Source organism: Vanacampus margaritifer, chromosome 9 (assembly GCF_051991255.1).
Source record: "Vanacampus margaritifer isolate UIUO_Vmar chromosome 9, RoL_Vmar_1.0, whole genome shotgun sequence".
Taxonomy (NCBI): Eukaryota; Metazoa; Chordata; class Actinopteri; order Syngnathiformes; family Syngnathidae; genus Vanacampus; species Vanacampus margaritifer.
Window position 1 is genome coordinate 21,531,587 of NC_135440.1, and position 17,626 is coordinate 21,549,212.

At 39.5% G+C, this 17,626-nt stretch overlaps 2 protein-coding genes across 4 annotated transcripts in view; one reads left to right on the forward strand and one right to left on the reverse strand.

Moving 5' to 3' along the window:
- Nucleotides 1-14: 14 nt before the first annotated feature.
- The window catches only part of sema6cb (semaphorin 6Cb), a 157,757-nt gene continuing 140,145 nt past the window's right edge, over nt 15-17,626 (forward strand). Inside the window, exons 1-3 of one of the 2 annotated variants that reach the window (XM_077576262.1) lie at nt 15-263; nt 346-411; nt 12,010-12,100. The gene's annotated coding sequence lies outside the window, so the exon portion shown is untranslated. The remainder of the gene's footprint in view (nt 264-345; nt 412-12,009; nt 12,101-17,626) is intronic. The other variant, XM_077576263.1, reaches the window with a different exon arrangement.
- LOC144058054 (soluble guanylate cyclase 88E-like) lies at nt 641-12,074 on the reverse strand. Of its 2 annotated transcripts, XM_077576268.1 has the most exons (17): nt 11,605-12,074; nt 10,359-10,491; nt 9,805-9,979; nt 8,451-8,542; nt 8,212-8,305; nt 8,048-8,130; nt 7,824-7,968; nt 7,243-7,368; nt 7,044-7,164; nt 6,831-6,960; nt 6,448-6,594; nt 5,997-6,143; nt 5,128-5,284; nt 3,734-3,843; nt 3,314-3,403; nt 2,807-2,925; nt 641-2,315 (listed from the first exon to the last, which is right to left on the reverse strand). In XM_077576268.1, exons 1-17 carry the CDS (start codon nt 11,730-11,732, stop codon nt 1,952-1,954), a joined length of 2,361 nt encoding a protein of 786 aa, XP_077432394.1. In that variant the 5' UTR covers nt 11,733-12,074; the 3' UTR covers nt 641-1,951. The 2 variants fall into 2 exon arrangements, with proteins under 2 accessions (XP_077432394.1, XP_077432393.1); XM_077576267.1 differs by having other exon boundaries at nt 8,048-8,305.

Genomic DNA, 17,626 nt, shown 5'->3' on the forward strand with positions numbered 1-17,626 from the left:
TCGCGTGGGATTCATCAGGTGAAGGCAGGAGAGGACGATTGTTGGACATGATTGAAAACTCGTTTTAACGGCGGACTTTTTGAAAAACGAGACATTGTGGGGATAAGTCGGACAACGCTTGTCGCTAGCAGGCTTGTTTTAACCCGGGAAATGATTTAAATTAAATCATTTAATCACTACTTCCGCAGCGGCAACAACTATGCTAGCTCTGACTATAGCAACACAGCTAGCAAAAGAGATGGAGTTGGTCTCTAATATTTCTGGTGAGTACGATGTATTTTATTTAAAGATGTTGGCTTTGTCATGTTATTAGATTGATCATGTTTGTGAACTGCTTTATTATAGTGACGAGATTTGGTGATGAATGCGGAATGAATTGTTTTGGTGCATGACAACCACCCACAATACACAGTAAGTAAATGTAACATGTTCTAATTTATGAAATATCTGCTTAATTAGTTGCAAGTAAATTAATAAAAATAATAGTAATAATCAAATTACTATAGAGTACTTATTTTTATATTTTTGAATAAGCAATTTGAAATATATATATATATATATATATATATCTGTTTGAAAAAAATGTATGTGTCCCTTGAGTCCAAAAGTATGTAAATAATGTAAATACACACATGCACAGTGGCTGTACATCAATATTTATATAAATCCAATCTATCATATACAGGAATCAGAGTGTGCCACATGCCACTCAATATAATCATAACAACATACAGTTAGATGGCATGGCATGTCTACACTCAAGTCAAGTGTGTTTTTGTCTTCAAGAAAATGTCATCTCCTAGACTAGTATCATTATAAAATGATAAAAACATCACAAAAACAAAGTAATACTGTGTGTGTGTATGCGCGTACAAATTATACAATGCAGTCCCTACTCTAGATGTTCATGAGTGCACTTTTATAATGTCAATGGTAGTACTAGTACTAACTAGTAGCACGCAGATATCAACTAGTGCACAGTTTTGCACACTAGTAACATGTAGTTGTCCCACTAGTATGTACAGCTTACGTTATTTTTTTTTTAAGCATTTTTTTTTAAAATCCTTGATAAGGTGGCTGGCTACTAGTGTGTGACAGGTTGATTAGTTTTACCTCGGTTCGTAGTCCTTGTTAGTAGCCTTTAGTAACTAACTAGTCGGCCAAAATGTCACTACTGGTGGTAAGAACATTCCTGGTAAGAACTAGTTGTTCCGCCAAAGGCTCTCGTTGTGCTAATTTGAGGACAAAATGCAAACTACACTGTAACAAATTTCTGTAAAATCTACAGTAAAAAAATTACAGCATTTTCTTGTTTTTTAATTTTACAGCATTTAACTGTATACAGCAATGCATTATGGGTATAACAAACTGCAGTATGGGTACAACAAGGGTGGCATGGCGGCATACTGGTTAGCACATCCGCCTCCCAGTGCAGAAGACGTGAGATCGAGTCCAGGACTTCCTGGGCGGGGTTTGCATGTTCTTCCCGTACCTGTGTGGGTTTTCTCCGGGTGCTCCGGTCTCCTCCCACATTCCAAAGCCATGCATGGCCGGTTAATTGAGCACTCTAAGTTGTCCCTAGTTGTGATTGTGAGTGTGAAGCCAGGAGAGGATGAATGATTGAAGAGTAGAATACAAGAAACGGTTGTAAACTAGATTACAGTGAATTGCTGTAAAAGTAAACACAGTAAGTAAGTAATTTATATACAGTAAATACTCGTAAAAAAATACAGTAATGTACTGAGATTTTACACGACTTAGCGGGCAACTTTTTTGCCAGTTATTTCCTGTAAATTCTACAGTCAATTCGTTACAGTGCGGCACATGAACCTTAAGTTGCCAATCAAAGATATGGAATAAACGCTCAAAATGCTTTCCATACGTTGTGCTGATTCTCTCGATGTCACAGCACGATGATGTCACGGCGTCTTGTGACATTGTGATGTTGACATCACAGGAGGGTACAGGAGGCGCTCCTTATGGGCAGGTTGGTGGGCAGCTTGACGTACTGCTGCCTGAAGCTGTTCCTCTTCATGTTGAGGATGGGTCCCGGGTTCTCAAGGTCATCAGAGGGCGGCGCCAGTTCTAACGTCGCGTTCGCCAGCCCCGCCTCAGCCTTGGTGACCTTGTTGTTCTTAGTCTTTTTGGACTTTTCCTGGAGCTCTCCCGGCGCGACCATGGGCTCGCCGGCGGCGTCGGGCAGCGGCAGGATAACCTGCGGGAGGTCGCTGGGGCTCGGTTTGCCCTCCGCTTGCTCCTCGCCACCGCTGATGGCTTGGCTAGACGACATGTGTTTGGCGTCGGCGCTTGTGGAACTGATAAACACACATTGTGAGAGGGGAGATTTAAAGGGAGAATGTAGCAAGATTCGAAATGTTTGAAGAAGGGTTGCTAGCAGGACAGGACAATAGTTTTGCATTTTTAATTATTTTAATTTCATTTTGACTTTTTTTTTATTATTACATTTTGGAAAACAGTTTTAGTTAATTTCTTTCAAAATGTTTTTGTTTTTAGTTTTAGTAAGTAAATAAATAAATAATGATAATAATAATAAATAAACACATCTAAAATGAACCTCAAAAGCTCATTTATGACATTGACAAAAATAAAAGGCATTTTTCTTATAATTACAATTTTAGTAAAATGTAAAATAGTTTCAATTAGTTTTCTTTCTTGCTTTCTTTGTTTTTTCTTGCTTTCTTTCTAGCTAGCTAACTAGCAGGTAAACGAGCACCCGGGGAGCTAGCTAGGTAGCTCGCCCCCTGGATTTGTTACCTCTGCTGTTAATCTAAATTTGTCTACTCACCCATTGGAGCTTTTGTCTTCAGAATCCTTCTGCTCGCTGCTGTAACGCAACTCTGCCGGAGTCTTGAAGGAAAGGTCGTTCTTTCCCTTCAGCCAGTATGTCTTCATGTAGCCTTTACCCTGCAACACACCGTGTTAGTAGGTCAGTACTTCAGCAAACGTGATTAGAACATACAGCATTATTCCAAATTGATAGAGTGAAAAAATACTTAGCTGTCCACAACCATTACCAATATTAAAATAGAGCAGCATAGTAAGTTTTTTTTTTATCGTAAAATCATTCGTATCAGATTAAACGTCGTCAATTTTAGTTGTGCCGATATTTAATTCAGTGATTCTTTTACATACCACTAGAGGGAGTCCACACTTTGAGAATCACTGCTAATTGACAAAATTATTATTTTTTAAATGTATCTATAATCGCTACAATGGTTGCAAAAATTGTTGAATATAAAATAAAGTAGCTAAACTGGCAAGAATGAGTTGACCGCAAGGAGAAGGTGTTGACCTTGACAAAGATCTTGCCCCTCTCCTCGATGATGTATGGCTCATGTTCCAGGTGATCTTTGGTGGTCTGGCTGATGTGTATCTGCATACCCTGCATACTCACACACACACACACACACAAAGGTAAACTCAAACCTTCTAAAGCAGGGGTTCCTAAACATTTGGGGTCCAGGCACTACCAAAAAAAAAGCTGAATTTTTATCCCCAAAATATCAAGCTTGTTCTTCAAAAATATTCCTTCACTCTTATAAAATAACTTTTTTTTTTAGTCCTATGCCCTTTTTCAAATTCTACAACATAAGTTATTGAAAATTATTTTGGGGACCCCAAACTGCAGCTAGTGAATCCCTGGAGGTCCGGGGACCTTAACTCGAGAACCCCTGTTTGAGAATGCGTGACAGATGTTCGTCTGTGCAGTCACCACGCCATTGCTCTCCATCCTGGAGGCGGTGTTGACCGTATCACCAAAGAGACAATAGCGAGGCATCTTCAGGCCCACCACGCCGGCCACCACCATTCCTGAATGGACACCTGCAAAGCAAACACCAGCACATGTCACATCCATCCTGGGATACAACAAGCAAAACTAGAAAGTGCGTGTGATTGAATGAATGAATGAAGAGCTGGTGCTGGACTGAAATGCTGAGTATTCATTAAAGTGGTCTCCAGTAATTTGGGAATGTAGTAATGGAAAATTGGGAATATTGACAAATATGGGAATTTGGAGAATGTGAAATAATTCCCAGGATGTCCTGGAAAAGCGGAGTAGTTTTAATTTGGAATGTTTTTATTTGTTTGAGAAATAAGGAAGGAGGTACATATGTAACAGTTCTTAAATGGGAAATTTATTGTAAATTCGGTAATTTGAGGAATGTGAAAAATAGTTCCATATTAGGTCCTGAATGATCTGAACAATTTGAAGTTGGAATGGTTTTGATCGGTTGAAAAATATATAAGAGAGGTAAATATATAAACTCCATCCAACCATTTTCTTAACCGCTTATTCCTCACAAGAGTCGCAGGGGTGCTGGAGCCTATCCCAGCCGTCCTTTGGGCAGTAGGCGGAGTACAAACAGTCACACTCCATAAGCACACCTAGGAACAATTTTGAGTGTTCATTTAACCTGCTGTGCATGTCTTTGGAATGTGGGAGTAAACTGGAGAACCCGGAGAAAACCCACGCAGGCACGGGGAGAACATGCAAACTCCACCCAGGTAGGCGGAAGCCTGGACTCAATCTCACGTCCTTTGCACTGGGAGGCAGACGTGCTAACCAGTCAACCACCTATCTCCTTTAATTTGAGAATGTTTCATTGAAATTGTGGAATAATGTAGAAAAAAATGCCAGTATGTCCTAAATTTAGTGAATATTTATAAATATGAACGGTTTAAATTGGTGGAGAAATGTGTAAGGTCAAAAAGTGGGAATAATAATACAAATGCAGGTGGTTCTGCGCATCTCTAACATCACTACTTAAAAGGAAATCCAAGCACCGTTTTGTTGAAGTTCTCTCTTACTCAGATGTATCAGACTCTTTTCACTTGTTGTTTAACACCCCCCATCAAAGTGTTCAACCTTGAGGCAACGTAATGCTGCACGGCTTCCGCAGATTGAGTAATGTGGTTTAGTTTTATAGCACTTCTCAGACAGTTCAATCTACAGACTTAATGCCTTTGTTCTCAAGCTTTTGTCAACACTTTAAATTGATTAATAATGCGTAAAAACAACAGACGACCTGCGGACAGACCAATACTATCAGTTTGTGAAAAACTATTAAATTGAGCAAGAAAAGGAGGTCTAGTGGTTGCACTCACCCACTCTGATCTGGATGTTGTCCCCAGTGGACGGGTCCTTCAGGTGGTCGATGGAGCTCAACATGTCCAGGGCCATGTCGCAGATGTGATGCGCGTGGAATGTTGTCTTGTTGGGCACGCCGGCCACCACCATATAGGCATCGCGAATGGTTTCCACCTGCAACCACGTCAATCAGACCGTCTTGAGTTGTGAAAGAGGCTAATTATTTGTCCTCTTTTGCGTGTTCAAAAATCATTGAAGACATATTTCCTGGGAGAAATTCCTTGCAAGGATGATTTATTAAAACAGAGAATTCTCCGGTCATCGTGACAACACTGAACATCACGTACGAGGTGGAATTTTCAGAGTGCCCATGTGCCCCCTCCCTCGGGGAAGATGGCTTCTTATAGTAAAGTAAAACGCCTCTCCTCCTCCTACTAAGAACAAGCAGAACAGATTGGTTCTCACACAATATGCTACATAATATTATTTTCGTACACAGACTGCACCTGTTTTCATTCCAGACAAAATATACTCTCAGGGGACTTCTCGTCCCAAAACAAAATCTAGAGTGGCCGTGAGTGATGATGCGAACAGAGTCAGTGGTGTGTGTGTGCTTCTCTCGAAGCAGAGTACGCTCCCACGAAGAGAATGTGTGTGCGTAAACACTGAGAGGGAATTTTAGACCAAACAAAGTGTACCAGCTTAGGTTAAGGTCAAATTATACTGAGTTCAACACTATTTCACTTACTTTACACATCTATAAAACATTTCAACATGGTTAATATATGAAATAAAGAATTAAAATGTTAGTAATGTTTAACAGTTGCTAGTCCAATCTCTGACTGATAACTGATTAGTTTCAGGTGAGGTCGCGTGAGAAGCCCACCTTGTAGACATTGTGCTTCTCACTAAGCGTGTCAAAGACGATGTAGATCTCGTTGAGCATGTCCACCACCTGCATGGGTGTAATGTGGATGCAGATCTCGTTGAACTTGACCACGTCACTGAACAGGATGGTCACGTCGGGGAAGACCTGGAACATGCCGACCGAAGTCACATGGTTGTTTTTATATAGCGCCAATTCACCCAAAAAGTTATCTTCAGACAGGTCAAGAATCAAACTCCATCTGCATATATGGAGAAAAAAAATACATTTATACCACGTGACCAAAAACTTGGCAACAGAGGAAAGGAAAAACTCCCTCTAAGGAAGAAACCTTGAAACATCTTTCAGGTTCTGTGGTGGCAACGTGAAGATACCACCATGGTCATCAACTACACCACAAGATGGTTGAGGTTTATCTTAAGTCCGAGGATCATGGACGTCATGGCCGTACCTGGCATGTCTCCAGGGCGGTGATTCCCTTCCTGAGACGGTCGGCCACGGCTTTTGGAATCATTGCGTACAGCAAAGAGTCTCCTCGTTTCTTCTCTTCGTCGAGCTTCTTGATAATCTCCTGCAGCTGTGCGTACTTTTGTTGTTCCTACAAGAAGATCAAATTGTTACGTTATACTGTAGTTGTTGCTTCAAATCTATTCCTTCCAATCCACGTTGTCCTCAAGTCAAGCAGAATGAAAGCGAAATGGTCCACCGGGAATTTTTCCTATAGAACTACTCACTGAAAAACTTTCCTGTACTTATCTGAGTGCTTTCACATCAGTAGTTTTTTTTCACCACTTCCTGACTATTACAGTCTATCTTATAGACTATGTTGTTCACCTGATCCAGGGCCAGCTGCAGCTCGGCCGACTGCTGCGTCCCGGCCAGGATTAGCTCTCTACTAGAGTCGTGCAGGTTCAAGTCGTTGACGTAGACGCCCATCTTGATCATGTCTTCCACCGTCTCAATACTGCAAAAGGAGGACAAGATGGACCGAGGTCACATTAAGGCCAAGAATGGGGAGTGTAGATATGCGCATGATGATGGTCTTACATGGGCGTCCCCAAGAAGATAAGCGAGTCCCACTGGGGGACATACTTCATCTGGCCCTTCAGGTGCAGAGGCTTTTTGGGCGGCTCTCGCATGTCCTCAAAGATGGTCTCGCTGCATTTGCCTTGAGAGGAGCACGAGGTCATCATCATGGAAACGTCTGCCGTTACTGCACTTCAGTATGTTTTTGACTTTGACTTGCCTGTGACGGTCTGGAAGGCCAGCAGCTCGATGTCTTCGCCTCCAGAGTTGGCGGCGCTATTGTACTGAGCCAGACTGCTGCTGTTGTACTCCTGATCCGTGCCGTTCATCTCCTCAGACTTTTGTTCTGCACGGACCACAAACACTCTGTCAGAAAGTCAGATAGGAGAAGAAGATTCACAGGAACTCTCAAAAAGCCATTTACACCGAGCGATTTGGCTCAGTTGACAGTTTTCTGCTGTTTTCATTGCCGAAAGTTGTCTAAATAACTGATGGATTCTATGCCATACTCTTACAGTCTCCTCTAAATGCATTAAAATGGCATTTCCTTTGTTTTGTTTTTGTTGTATATTGGAGTTTCAAAATGGTCCCCCCCGCCCCCCCATAGACAGCACTCTGCCTACAAGTACGATCTAATAAGCAATCAATCTAAAAGGCAACACCTGTGCAACTAGAAACACGCATCAGTCACATGATCATGTTCTATTCTATGATGTCATGCTATGACATCTGCTAACTATGTAGCTAACTTGGGCTATCCCATCCCATGTAGACTCTTGGTGTGCTTTTAGCAAGCCATACCTCTTTCTTCTTCCCTCTTGGCCTTCTCATTCTCCTCTTTCTCTTCAGGTTCCTCCTTGTTGAGTTTGGGAATATTAACTTTTTGTTTGCTCTCCACCACTGCTTCAGACATTAGCTCAAACACATTGTTCAGGTGGGTGTAGATCTGAATGGGGAGGAATAGCACGCACGTTACTGAGCAGCCAGGACACCGCGCTAACGGCGGGGACGGTCCCGACACTCACGTTGTCCCAGCTGAACTCCAGCATGGGCCTGACCAGGGTGAACTCCTCGTTCACCTTCTTGCCCTGGAGGTCAGAGAAGACCTCTTTGAGGCCGTCACCAATGCGGTACATGGTCATGTCGCGGCGGAAGATTACGCTGAAGGGGAACATGTCAAAAAAGATACCTCGCTTCATGGGAAGCTTCTCATAGCTTGGCGCCGTCTTTTGCTGCGGCATGCGGTGCTTGAAGGCCGCGTTGTCAAAGTTCATCTTATACACCTGACAGGATAGTGTACAGGCAAGTCCGAATTTAGAGTTTTAGTTTAGCGTTTGAAACGTAATAACAACAATAACTGTAATATTTTACCATTTCTATGATGTTGATGATAATGATGACATACTCATCATGGAAATACGTACATACCACATAAGTCATCTTCTCGGTCTCCTCCTTAGACAAGATCTCCACTTCGATGTCTGTGTTGTAAAACTGACGCCCCACCTGGGAGAGCTGGCCTGCAGGGGGCGTCAAAACAAGTGAACTTGGGGCTTTAAACATGAGCGGAATAATTTGCTTTACATATGACAAGAACGGAGCTCAATGGATGGCAATCATCTAGTCCAGTGGTTCTCAACCTTTTTTCATTGAAATGTTTTTGAAATATTTTTTTTCAGCCAAGTACCCCCTAACCAGCGCAAAGCATTTCTGATTGAAGAAAAATAAATAAATAAATAAAACGCAGTGTTGTGCCATCATGATCTGATTTATTATTAAACTTTGAAACTCTATTTGTATTTATGTGGTCTCCTGAAGTATTTGGAAATAAAAAGATATAACACAAAAAAAAAAGAATAAATAAATAATTTAATTATAAATAATGATTTGTACACATACAGATTATTATCAACATAAAGTGTCTGTTCTCAAAAATAAATAATTGAATTTTAAATAAAGTTTTCAAGTGATTGACAGGTGACTCTAAGTGGCATATGACAAGTCTGGTATGAGGGAAATGCTTGGTTTTTAGGACACTGAAATTCAATTGCCTACTGAATATAAAATTCATTTTATGATCTTATGTATTTTTATAAATATTTGCATATACTTTTTAAATATATTTTAAAATCTCATGTACCCCCTGGAGTGCCTTCACGTACCCCCAGGGGTACCCGAACCCCCATTTGAGAACCACTGATCTTGTCAATGGTGCTGAACACTGCCAAAGACTATTTATCATCACGTAAGAAGTCATTTATCCAAATGGAGACTTTTAGACGAAAGTAACTGTAACGCAAATCCCAGAAGGGAAAACACACCAAAGAACAAAAGTCATTTTTCTTTATAAGTTAATAGTAAAAAAAAAAAAAAAAAATCAACGCTATTTTCACACTGAGGTATATGCGATGATACCATAAAAAAAAAAAAAATGCTATCGCGATCAGTCAGTAGCGTCCAAATTGATACCGTAGGCCAAATTTATGCTAGCACGGTGATTCTCAAAGCGCGGTATAAGTACCGCTGATGGTACGTGGGCTCCCTCTAGTGGTGTGTGAAGAAATCACTAAATTAAATCTACAAACTTGGGAGTATTTCAATACATTTAGATTTGAGAGTATAGTATTTGAATACATTCAAGAGTTTTCAGTTCACATTTTACATGCAACTGTATTTTAATGTTGGTCAAGTATTTTTTTAGGTGATTCTTGTAGTTTGAGAACCACTGGTGTAACGTATATACCGTGTATAACCCCTACATGAGTGTCATGTGGTGTGAGACCTTTGACAAATTGCGTGAATCCTTTGCGTGTGCTTCGGTAGTGCAGCGTCAGACTGGTCTCGCACTCCTCCTCCACACAGAAACTGGGTGGCTGCACTTTGGGAAAGGAAAAGCGGAAATACTCGTGCAGGTTGTCCAACTCGTTGATGAAGTCGCGCACGTTGCGACCCAAAACCTACCAAACGGCACAGCATTTTAGTCTTTGATGTTCAAGTTCGCCGTCTGATCCCATTTTGTATTCACCCAAGCACATTTTTTACATCAGAAAAAAAAAATCCCACAGCAGACTACCTAACAAAAAGTGGATGCACAGTTAAATTATGTACTTTTCTGCTCTATAATGGAAGAGAATTTGATTGTTATGCATGTCATTATACTTTGCTGGTGTTGATAGATGAAGAAAGAAAAAATATCTGTCAGACTGCTTAGGTAAAACTGGACCGTTTGCCAGGGAAACTGTCACGTCTCACTGGATTGGAATCTATTTTTTTTTTTTTTAAATGTCCAAGAAGAAGGCTAATCAATCTAACGGATCTAATGGAAGGTTGGGTCACCTTGAGGATGCGCTCATAGCCATAATTTCCGATCCTCTTGACCATGTAAACTCCAAAGGCATACATCAGCTCGTCATGCGTCTTTCCCAAAACTTCGCCTGCCGCCTTGGCCAGACGCAGGATCAGGTTGTCACTAAAGGGGAGAAGCCTTGTTAGTTTGTGAGTTACATGATTCAAACGCAACATAAAATGAGTTTATTTTTTATTTTTTAGCCATACTAGCAATTAGGCTGGCCATTGAAAGCGTCTTTACTGTATCTAAATGAATCTTTGTTTTTTTTTCTTTTTTATGTACCAATACTATGAATACTCATCTTCACTTTGGCTTCTAATTCCACTAATGTAGCAGCCTGTCGTCACTTTTTTCCACAAAATGATGGTCACTGCTTGTTGTCTATTCATTAACTTTATTGATGAGGAAACACCATTAACCCTATAAAGCCTTAATCATGAAATATATAAGAGAAAATTCAGATTTTTTGTAAATAAGTATTTATTGGTCCTTTTGAACAAACAGTTTTTGTTTATTTTTTTTGTTGTGAAAATCAACTTCCACATAACACTTTTGATTTGTGCCATATTTGATACATCCGGTCACAATACTTTAAATTTGTTCATTTATAACTGTCACAAATATAACAATAAAGACATATCAAACATATTACTATTTCAAAAAAATCAGTAAGAACATTTCACACTATTAATAAGAATAGGTGTCTCTCCTTTCTTAACTCTTTGACTGCCAGACATTTTCAGAAAAGGGATGCCGTGGGTGCCAGCCGATTTAAGCATTTTGACTGATCTTTCAAGGTCCACAGCAAATTATGTGTTTGGACTATGGAAACACACATACTACCAAATGAAAGATTGGACTCTCATCTTCCATCAGAAAAAAAAGTTTGTTTCTACCTTATTCCGTTTTTCAGTAATCAACAATAGAAAATGGTTAGTTTCACCTCTGTTTGGAAACAAACGTCTTTTAACGTCTTTGGCACTCCTCCATAGGATTTTACTAAACGTTATTTAACGTTTTTGGCAGTCAAAGAGTTAATTGGGGCGATCTTGCAAGGTCGCTGGAAAAGCCATCAGCTGAGTGATACTGCCCTCTATTGGATTATCCATGCAATGCATGTGTCAGATCATATACGTCAGGGTTTTAAGATTAAGATATCCATCACTGAATTCAACGGAAGATGACGTCTCGGAGCCTCCAGGTTATTAGTGCGGTCCAATCCTCATGACCTACTTGTACATCTGATGCCTGACAAATTTGAGGTGCGGGATCTCTGCTCGGTTTTCAATCAGCCGCCACACGTCCTCGCCGTAGGACTCGTTGATGTAGTCGTTGACCGCTTCCAGGTACAGGCCGTACATCTTGGCGGCGCTGGTGGCGCTGGGGACCTCCGTAATGCTATCGGATTGAACTGCTTAGCTGGGGGGAGAATAATGTGATCGGGCTCACCTCGGTGTTGCCAACCTTACGAAAAGCCTCAGCCACAGGTTCAAAACTGCGCCATTTTGAGTGGGGGGGTGACAAAAAAAATGAAGCTGACACCAAAGTGGTGGAAGGCTATTTGGTCCAAGTGGATTCTTAGCAGCGATTGAGCGGCTCAGAAAACGAAGCGTCTGACAAAAGTCTTCTTACTTGCAGAGGCTCCGACGTGTGTAGTCTAAGGCTGTGAGTGTGTGAGGCTAAACCTCAGCGCAGACCGCCGCTCGCCAAGACCACCTGCACTTGACAGGTACTCACTCTCCAACCCCCCCAACACGCACACAGACACTTGACTGTCAGGTCAACAGGGGAGCAGGTCCCAAATAGACCAAGTGTGTCTGTGGCAGCTGCCAAACAACACAAATCCACTTTGACACGTTGCCCAGCACAATCACGTCTTCACTAGTGAAGTTAAACAGACTAAATAGGACTAAGTAACCGAGTGACTGGTTAACTAGTTGCCTGATTGACTGTCTAATTAGTAACTAACTAACTAACTGAGTGAGTAACCAAAATTCTGACGTATTCATCTGCTGACTGACTAAACTCGTGACGAACAATGAATAAATAACTGACTGACTGACTGATGATTTAACTGTGAGTGACTTTCATTGAGTATAATCAGTTATTTAATTGGTCAGTCACTAATTAAGTTAGTCATTTAGATAATTTAGCTAGACTTACTAGCTACCCACATCAGTTACTCACTAACAAACTAATTAATTGTAAATTAAGTGAGTGAGTGAGGAACTAACTAAATGACTGACTCATTACCTGACTGACTAGTTGACTGACTAAATTAGTAACCAAAATACTTCAATGACTGACTGACTGACAGTGATTAACTAACTGATAGAGTAGCTGAGTGACTACATTATTAAATGACTAACTAAATTAATGGTAACTACTAACTGCCTGCCTAACTGACTGAATAACTATGTAACTATGTAACATAGTCATTTCAGACTAAACAGCAGTTAACTACGGTTTTTAACCTGTTATAATTCCGACCTCCCGGTTGGAATAATGCACTCTATTAAATTTTCATTCAAACAGTGCATATTCTATTAAATATGAATTCAATTACTTTGGACTGCACTCTTTCTATCACATGTAAATTTAAAACTACCTAATCAAATATTTATAAGTGACTTTAAACTACACATTTTTTGTCAAAAGTTAGTCTTCAAACTGAACATTTTCAATCAAATGTGAATTTGTGTCTTTAAACTGCACATTTGACATAAAATGTTTAGCAGTGTTTTTGTGCACATTTTCTATCAATTATGAATTAGTGACTTCAAATTGCACGTTTTTTATGAACTGAATATTCTCTGTGAAATCAATGAGTGTCTTTGAAACGCACGTTTTCTATCAAATGTTATTCGTATTGTGTATTAGGCACACTTTGTGAAATAATAAAAAAACTGTAGCAAGCACTACTTAATATTACAAATTAATTTTCGTTAGTTTGAATGGCAAACAAATCCATCGAACTAATCCATTTACATTACTTTTAATAGTAACTCACTGAGTCGCAACACAGGTCAACAAAATGCGATGGAACTTAGGGTGTAACGCAAGCCGATTTGAATGAGAAAATTGGTTTTGATTTAAAAGCCGTGAGTGCATGGAATCGGATTAAATCGAATCATTTCATTTTAAAATATATTGCGATGCATATTAAATCATCTTTTACAGAAGAGACATATCGTTGACGGAAACGCCACATAAACAGTACTTGCAAATTCATCTGCATTCTATTATGACAACAAGAAACCCATTGCATTATATTTTCCTCTTGAATACAGCTTTACCATATTGAATCCAACAGTATTCGCACTGAATTGAAAATCTAACTTTGCATTTAGACACTTGGTTGGACCTGCAGTGTAAATGCACACTAGTGTTTATGTGTTGGGGCTCCACTAGGGGGCACCGTTGGCATGGTTTGTTTGTTGTGCCTGTAGAGGAAGGTACCAGTTAAATGTGTGAAGGAGAACAAGAAGAGTGAGAGTGACCTTTTGGCAACAATACGTATGCGAGGGGCTATAACACGCAGCAAAATGTGCATTTTACACACACACACACACGCATGCACCCAGGCAATTAGAATGTAAATAAAATAATAAACTGGTCTAATAGAATGTAATGAAACCAAAAGTCAGAGTCCGTCGCTCTCTATGCTCCTTGTGAATGTTCTCTTTTTGTATTTGACCGTTTGCCTCGTCCAACAAACGACTGAAAGTGCATCAGCGATCGTGGCTCTCCTTGCCCGCCTGCAAAGGTCTAACGGTATCTTAACACTGTTATTTTTTTCCCTGCTTCACTCCGACTCGACTTTCAAAAATAACGACCAAGTTGCAGCTCAAAACTCAAATCACTTGTTCGTTGGGGCACTCGTAAGTCAAGGTATAATTGTATTTATAGTTTACACTTAAATACGGTTAACCTCAAACTATGATCTAAAAAAAAATAGTCGGTGAGTTTGCCACTAGTGAAAAGCTTGTCATGATCCAAGAGACTTTTTCGTTTTTAGCTTCTGATTTGACTGGTCTAGGGAACAATTTAGCTTTTTAGCTTCTGCTTTTAGCACTCTAAGAGACATTTTAGAATGTTTTGTCATTTAAGCACATTGAGAGGCATCTTAGCATGTTAGAATCTGTTCCAAACACTTCAGTTTGGTCATATTAGTGTGTTAGTGTCTCCTTTTAGCACTCTAATTTAACTTAATAGCTTCTTTTAGCGCTCTGAGAAACATTTCGGTTTTTAGCACCCCAACAACTACCTTAGCATGTTAGCTTCTTCTTGAAGCATTCAGAGATACGTTATTGTCTGAGCATGTCCTTAGTGCTTCAGTTTGGTCGTTTTAGCTTGTTCTTTTAGCTTTTTCCGTCAGTTCCCAAACTATCAATACTTCTTCCTTTAGCGCTCAGAAAAGGATTTTAGTTTGTTAGCTCGCAATGGCGAGGCTTCTGTTTGTTCTGAGAGTGAAGAGGCCTCAAAGCTTTTATTCCTACCAGGCTAGTTGCAACCGAGAGACTGGAAGAGTCACAGAAAGTTCATGAGTAGTGTATGTATTTTTACTTCCTGTACAGTGTACACCCACATCATGTCGACATTATACTGTAAGTACAGTATGTAATGAACAAACAAGGTCACGTCGCTTTGTGCGAGGCCTCGGTGACTACGTGTACTCGAATGTGCTAATGAGGCTAATAGGCTAGCGCGTTCTCTCACCTCTTCTTCCCACCTCATCGGTAGGTTTCGGTTGTTAGCGGCCCGCGGTGGTGACACTCGGCGGCGCCCCGACACCTCTGAGCGGTGGCGGAACCGCGCGGAGATAACAATGTGCCAAAGGCAGCCACCGCCTTCATTAGCGCGACCCGCTGAGTCAGTCGTTGTCATCGTCACGCAGGTGGATCTTTTTCGCCGCTTATCCGCTGACGCCGTTATCGCGTCTTGATTCCAAGAAGCTCCTGTACCAACACTGATAGCGTTTCTGCTTGCTGCAATTCAAACAGTGGGATAAGCTGCAAATAAATATTTTTTTACCCATATGTGGTTCTGCTTTTTAGAGGAGGAACTACACACAGTAAAAAAAAAAAAAGAAAATAATCGTAGAATCACGGTAAATTTCCGGCAGCTGGGGCGCCAGAAAAATACTGTGAAATAACAGAAAATTACTTTCTCATAAAAAAAACGGTAATTTCTGCCGGAAATTTTCCAAGGGGGTTTTACGAGAAAGGTAATACTACCGTTTTTTTAATGATATATATATATTTTTTACAGTGTATATCTCATTAGATGTCCTTTCAAAATAAATGTTAATACAATTAATGCTAAAATCTATAGGACATTACTTTTTTTTTTGTTATTTTTACTTTTAAAAAATTGTCAATTAACCAAGAAATTATGGTAAAATTTAAATATTTTTACTGTTAATTTCTCAGTATATATAATTGTTTTTCTTCTTTCTTTTTTTTGAGTTTTAAAGTTTATATTTTACATTTTATTCCATTAAATAACAGACAAATATTTGTGAAATTATGATACATTTGTGAACGTATTTTAAAAAAATCAATATGTAGGTATTTCTAATGGAGTTTTGTTGTTGTTGTAAAAGAACAGAAATATTGTGTTTTTACAGTTGCAGTGATTTAATGTTTTTTTACAAAGGACATGTCAAATCCGAGTTTATTTTTGTAAATTAAATGATATTTTTAAAATACAGAAAAAAACTGCAAAATAAAAACTAAAATAAAAAAAATATATATATATGTACTGTATATTTTTACATCTACTACTTAACTAAAATTAAGTAAATGTCAATCATATATGTTTAAGATAGTTAAAGAACCCCCCCCAAAAGTGTTTCAAATCTCTGGAGATTTTACAATAGTAAAAAAAAGCTAAAATTTTTTAACGCAAACAAATTCCGTAAATTGTGAATTTTAATTGCATGTTTAAAAGTAAAAAATCAAGCTAAACATAAATTTTAATTTATTTATTTATTTATGTATGTATTTATTTATTTTGTGACTTTTAGGATTTCCAATGATTTGCAATTCCTAAGTACCACAGTACATGCCATAAATAAAAGGAATTTAAAAAATCAAGCCAAGCAAACATTTTGTCTCCAAGATATATTAAAAAAACAAATGAAAAAAAAAAAAAGGCGCAATCATGCAACCCTCCTTTAACCCTCACATCCAATTGATAAAAGTATTCATCTTTTGGCTGCAGTGAAGGACGTGAAATGAAATCTCTGATAGAAAACGTATTTACACCTCACCTCCCCTTTCATACACACACACACACACACACACACACACACACACACACACACACACATGATCTTGTGTGTTTGAAGGCATCTCCCTTTTCGCTCTGATGGTCTTTTATTTGTTTAGGAAATACTATTTTCTCCTTTTCATTCTAAAAGTCTTTGGCTTTTCCAGTTGACGTGCACATTCTGACGTTTCGCGCACACGCACACACACACACACGCACACACACGTAGACATACACATACAGACAGTCCATTACAGTCCCCCGGTGCCGCCACCGCCTCCTCATTGGTTCACACGACGGCTGCGGGGGCTACGCTAGCTGAATGCTAACGAGTTGGGTGCTCTTTGGGTTGCATTTATTGCTCCTCTGTGGGTTCTCCATCTACACCCCCCCACCTCCCCACGGCCCCCCTCCCACCCCATCACAGCCCCCCAAACCCTCCCCACCTGACAGCATCGTTATCTTGGCTGCTTCCCTCTCAGCTCAGCTGCTCTTTGTGTGTGTGCGTGTGTGTGTATGTGTGTGTGTGCGCATTGTACTAGAATTTAAAAAAGACATTACAGTCAACGCCAGCTGTTGGCTGAGGTTCGGGATCAAGACCTGCAGCCTAAAACACAAATTGGCCAATAGGAGATGGGGAAAATTTGTTCTTAGTTATTTTTCTTAAGTTAAAAAATTACTATTTTTCTGAAGAAAAAAAAAGAAATCAGAAAAAGTTTAATATTCCTGAAAAAAAAATTACCGAAAAAAACAAACAATTTCAGCATCTTTCCCAAAAAGTCACAAAAAAAAAAAGTGTTGTATGTTTTTGGAAGAATTCGTGTTTTTGAAAAACTTTATTTTATTTCTGAAACAAGTCGTAGGTTATATTTCTGGAATATAGTTCCAGAAAGTTGTATATTGCTTAAAAAACAACAACATTGTATATTTTCTGTAGAAAAAGAAAAAAAAACTATTCTTGAAGGAAGTCATATATCCAAAA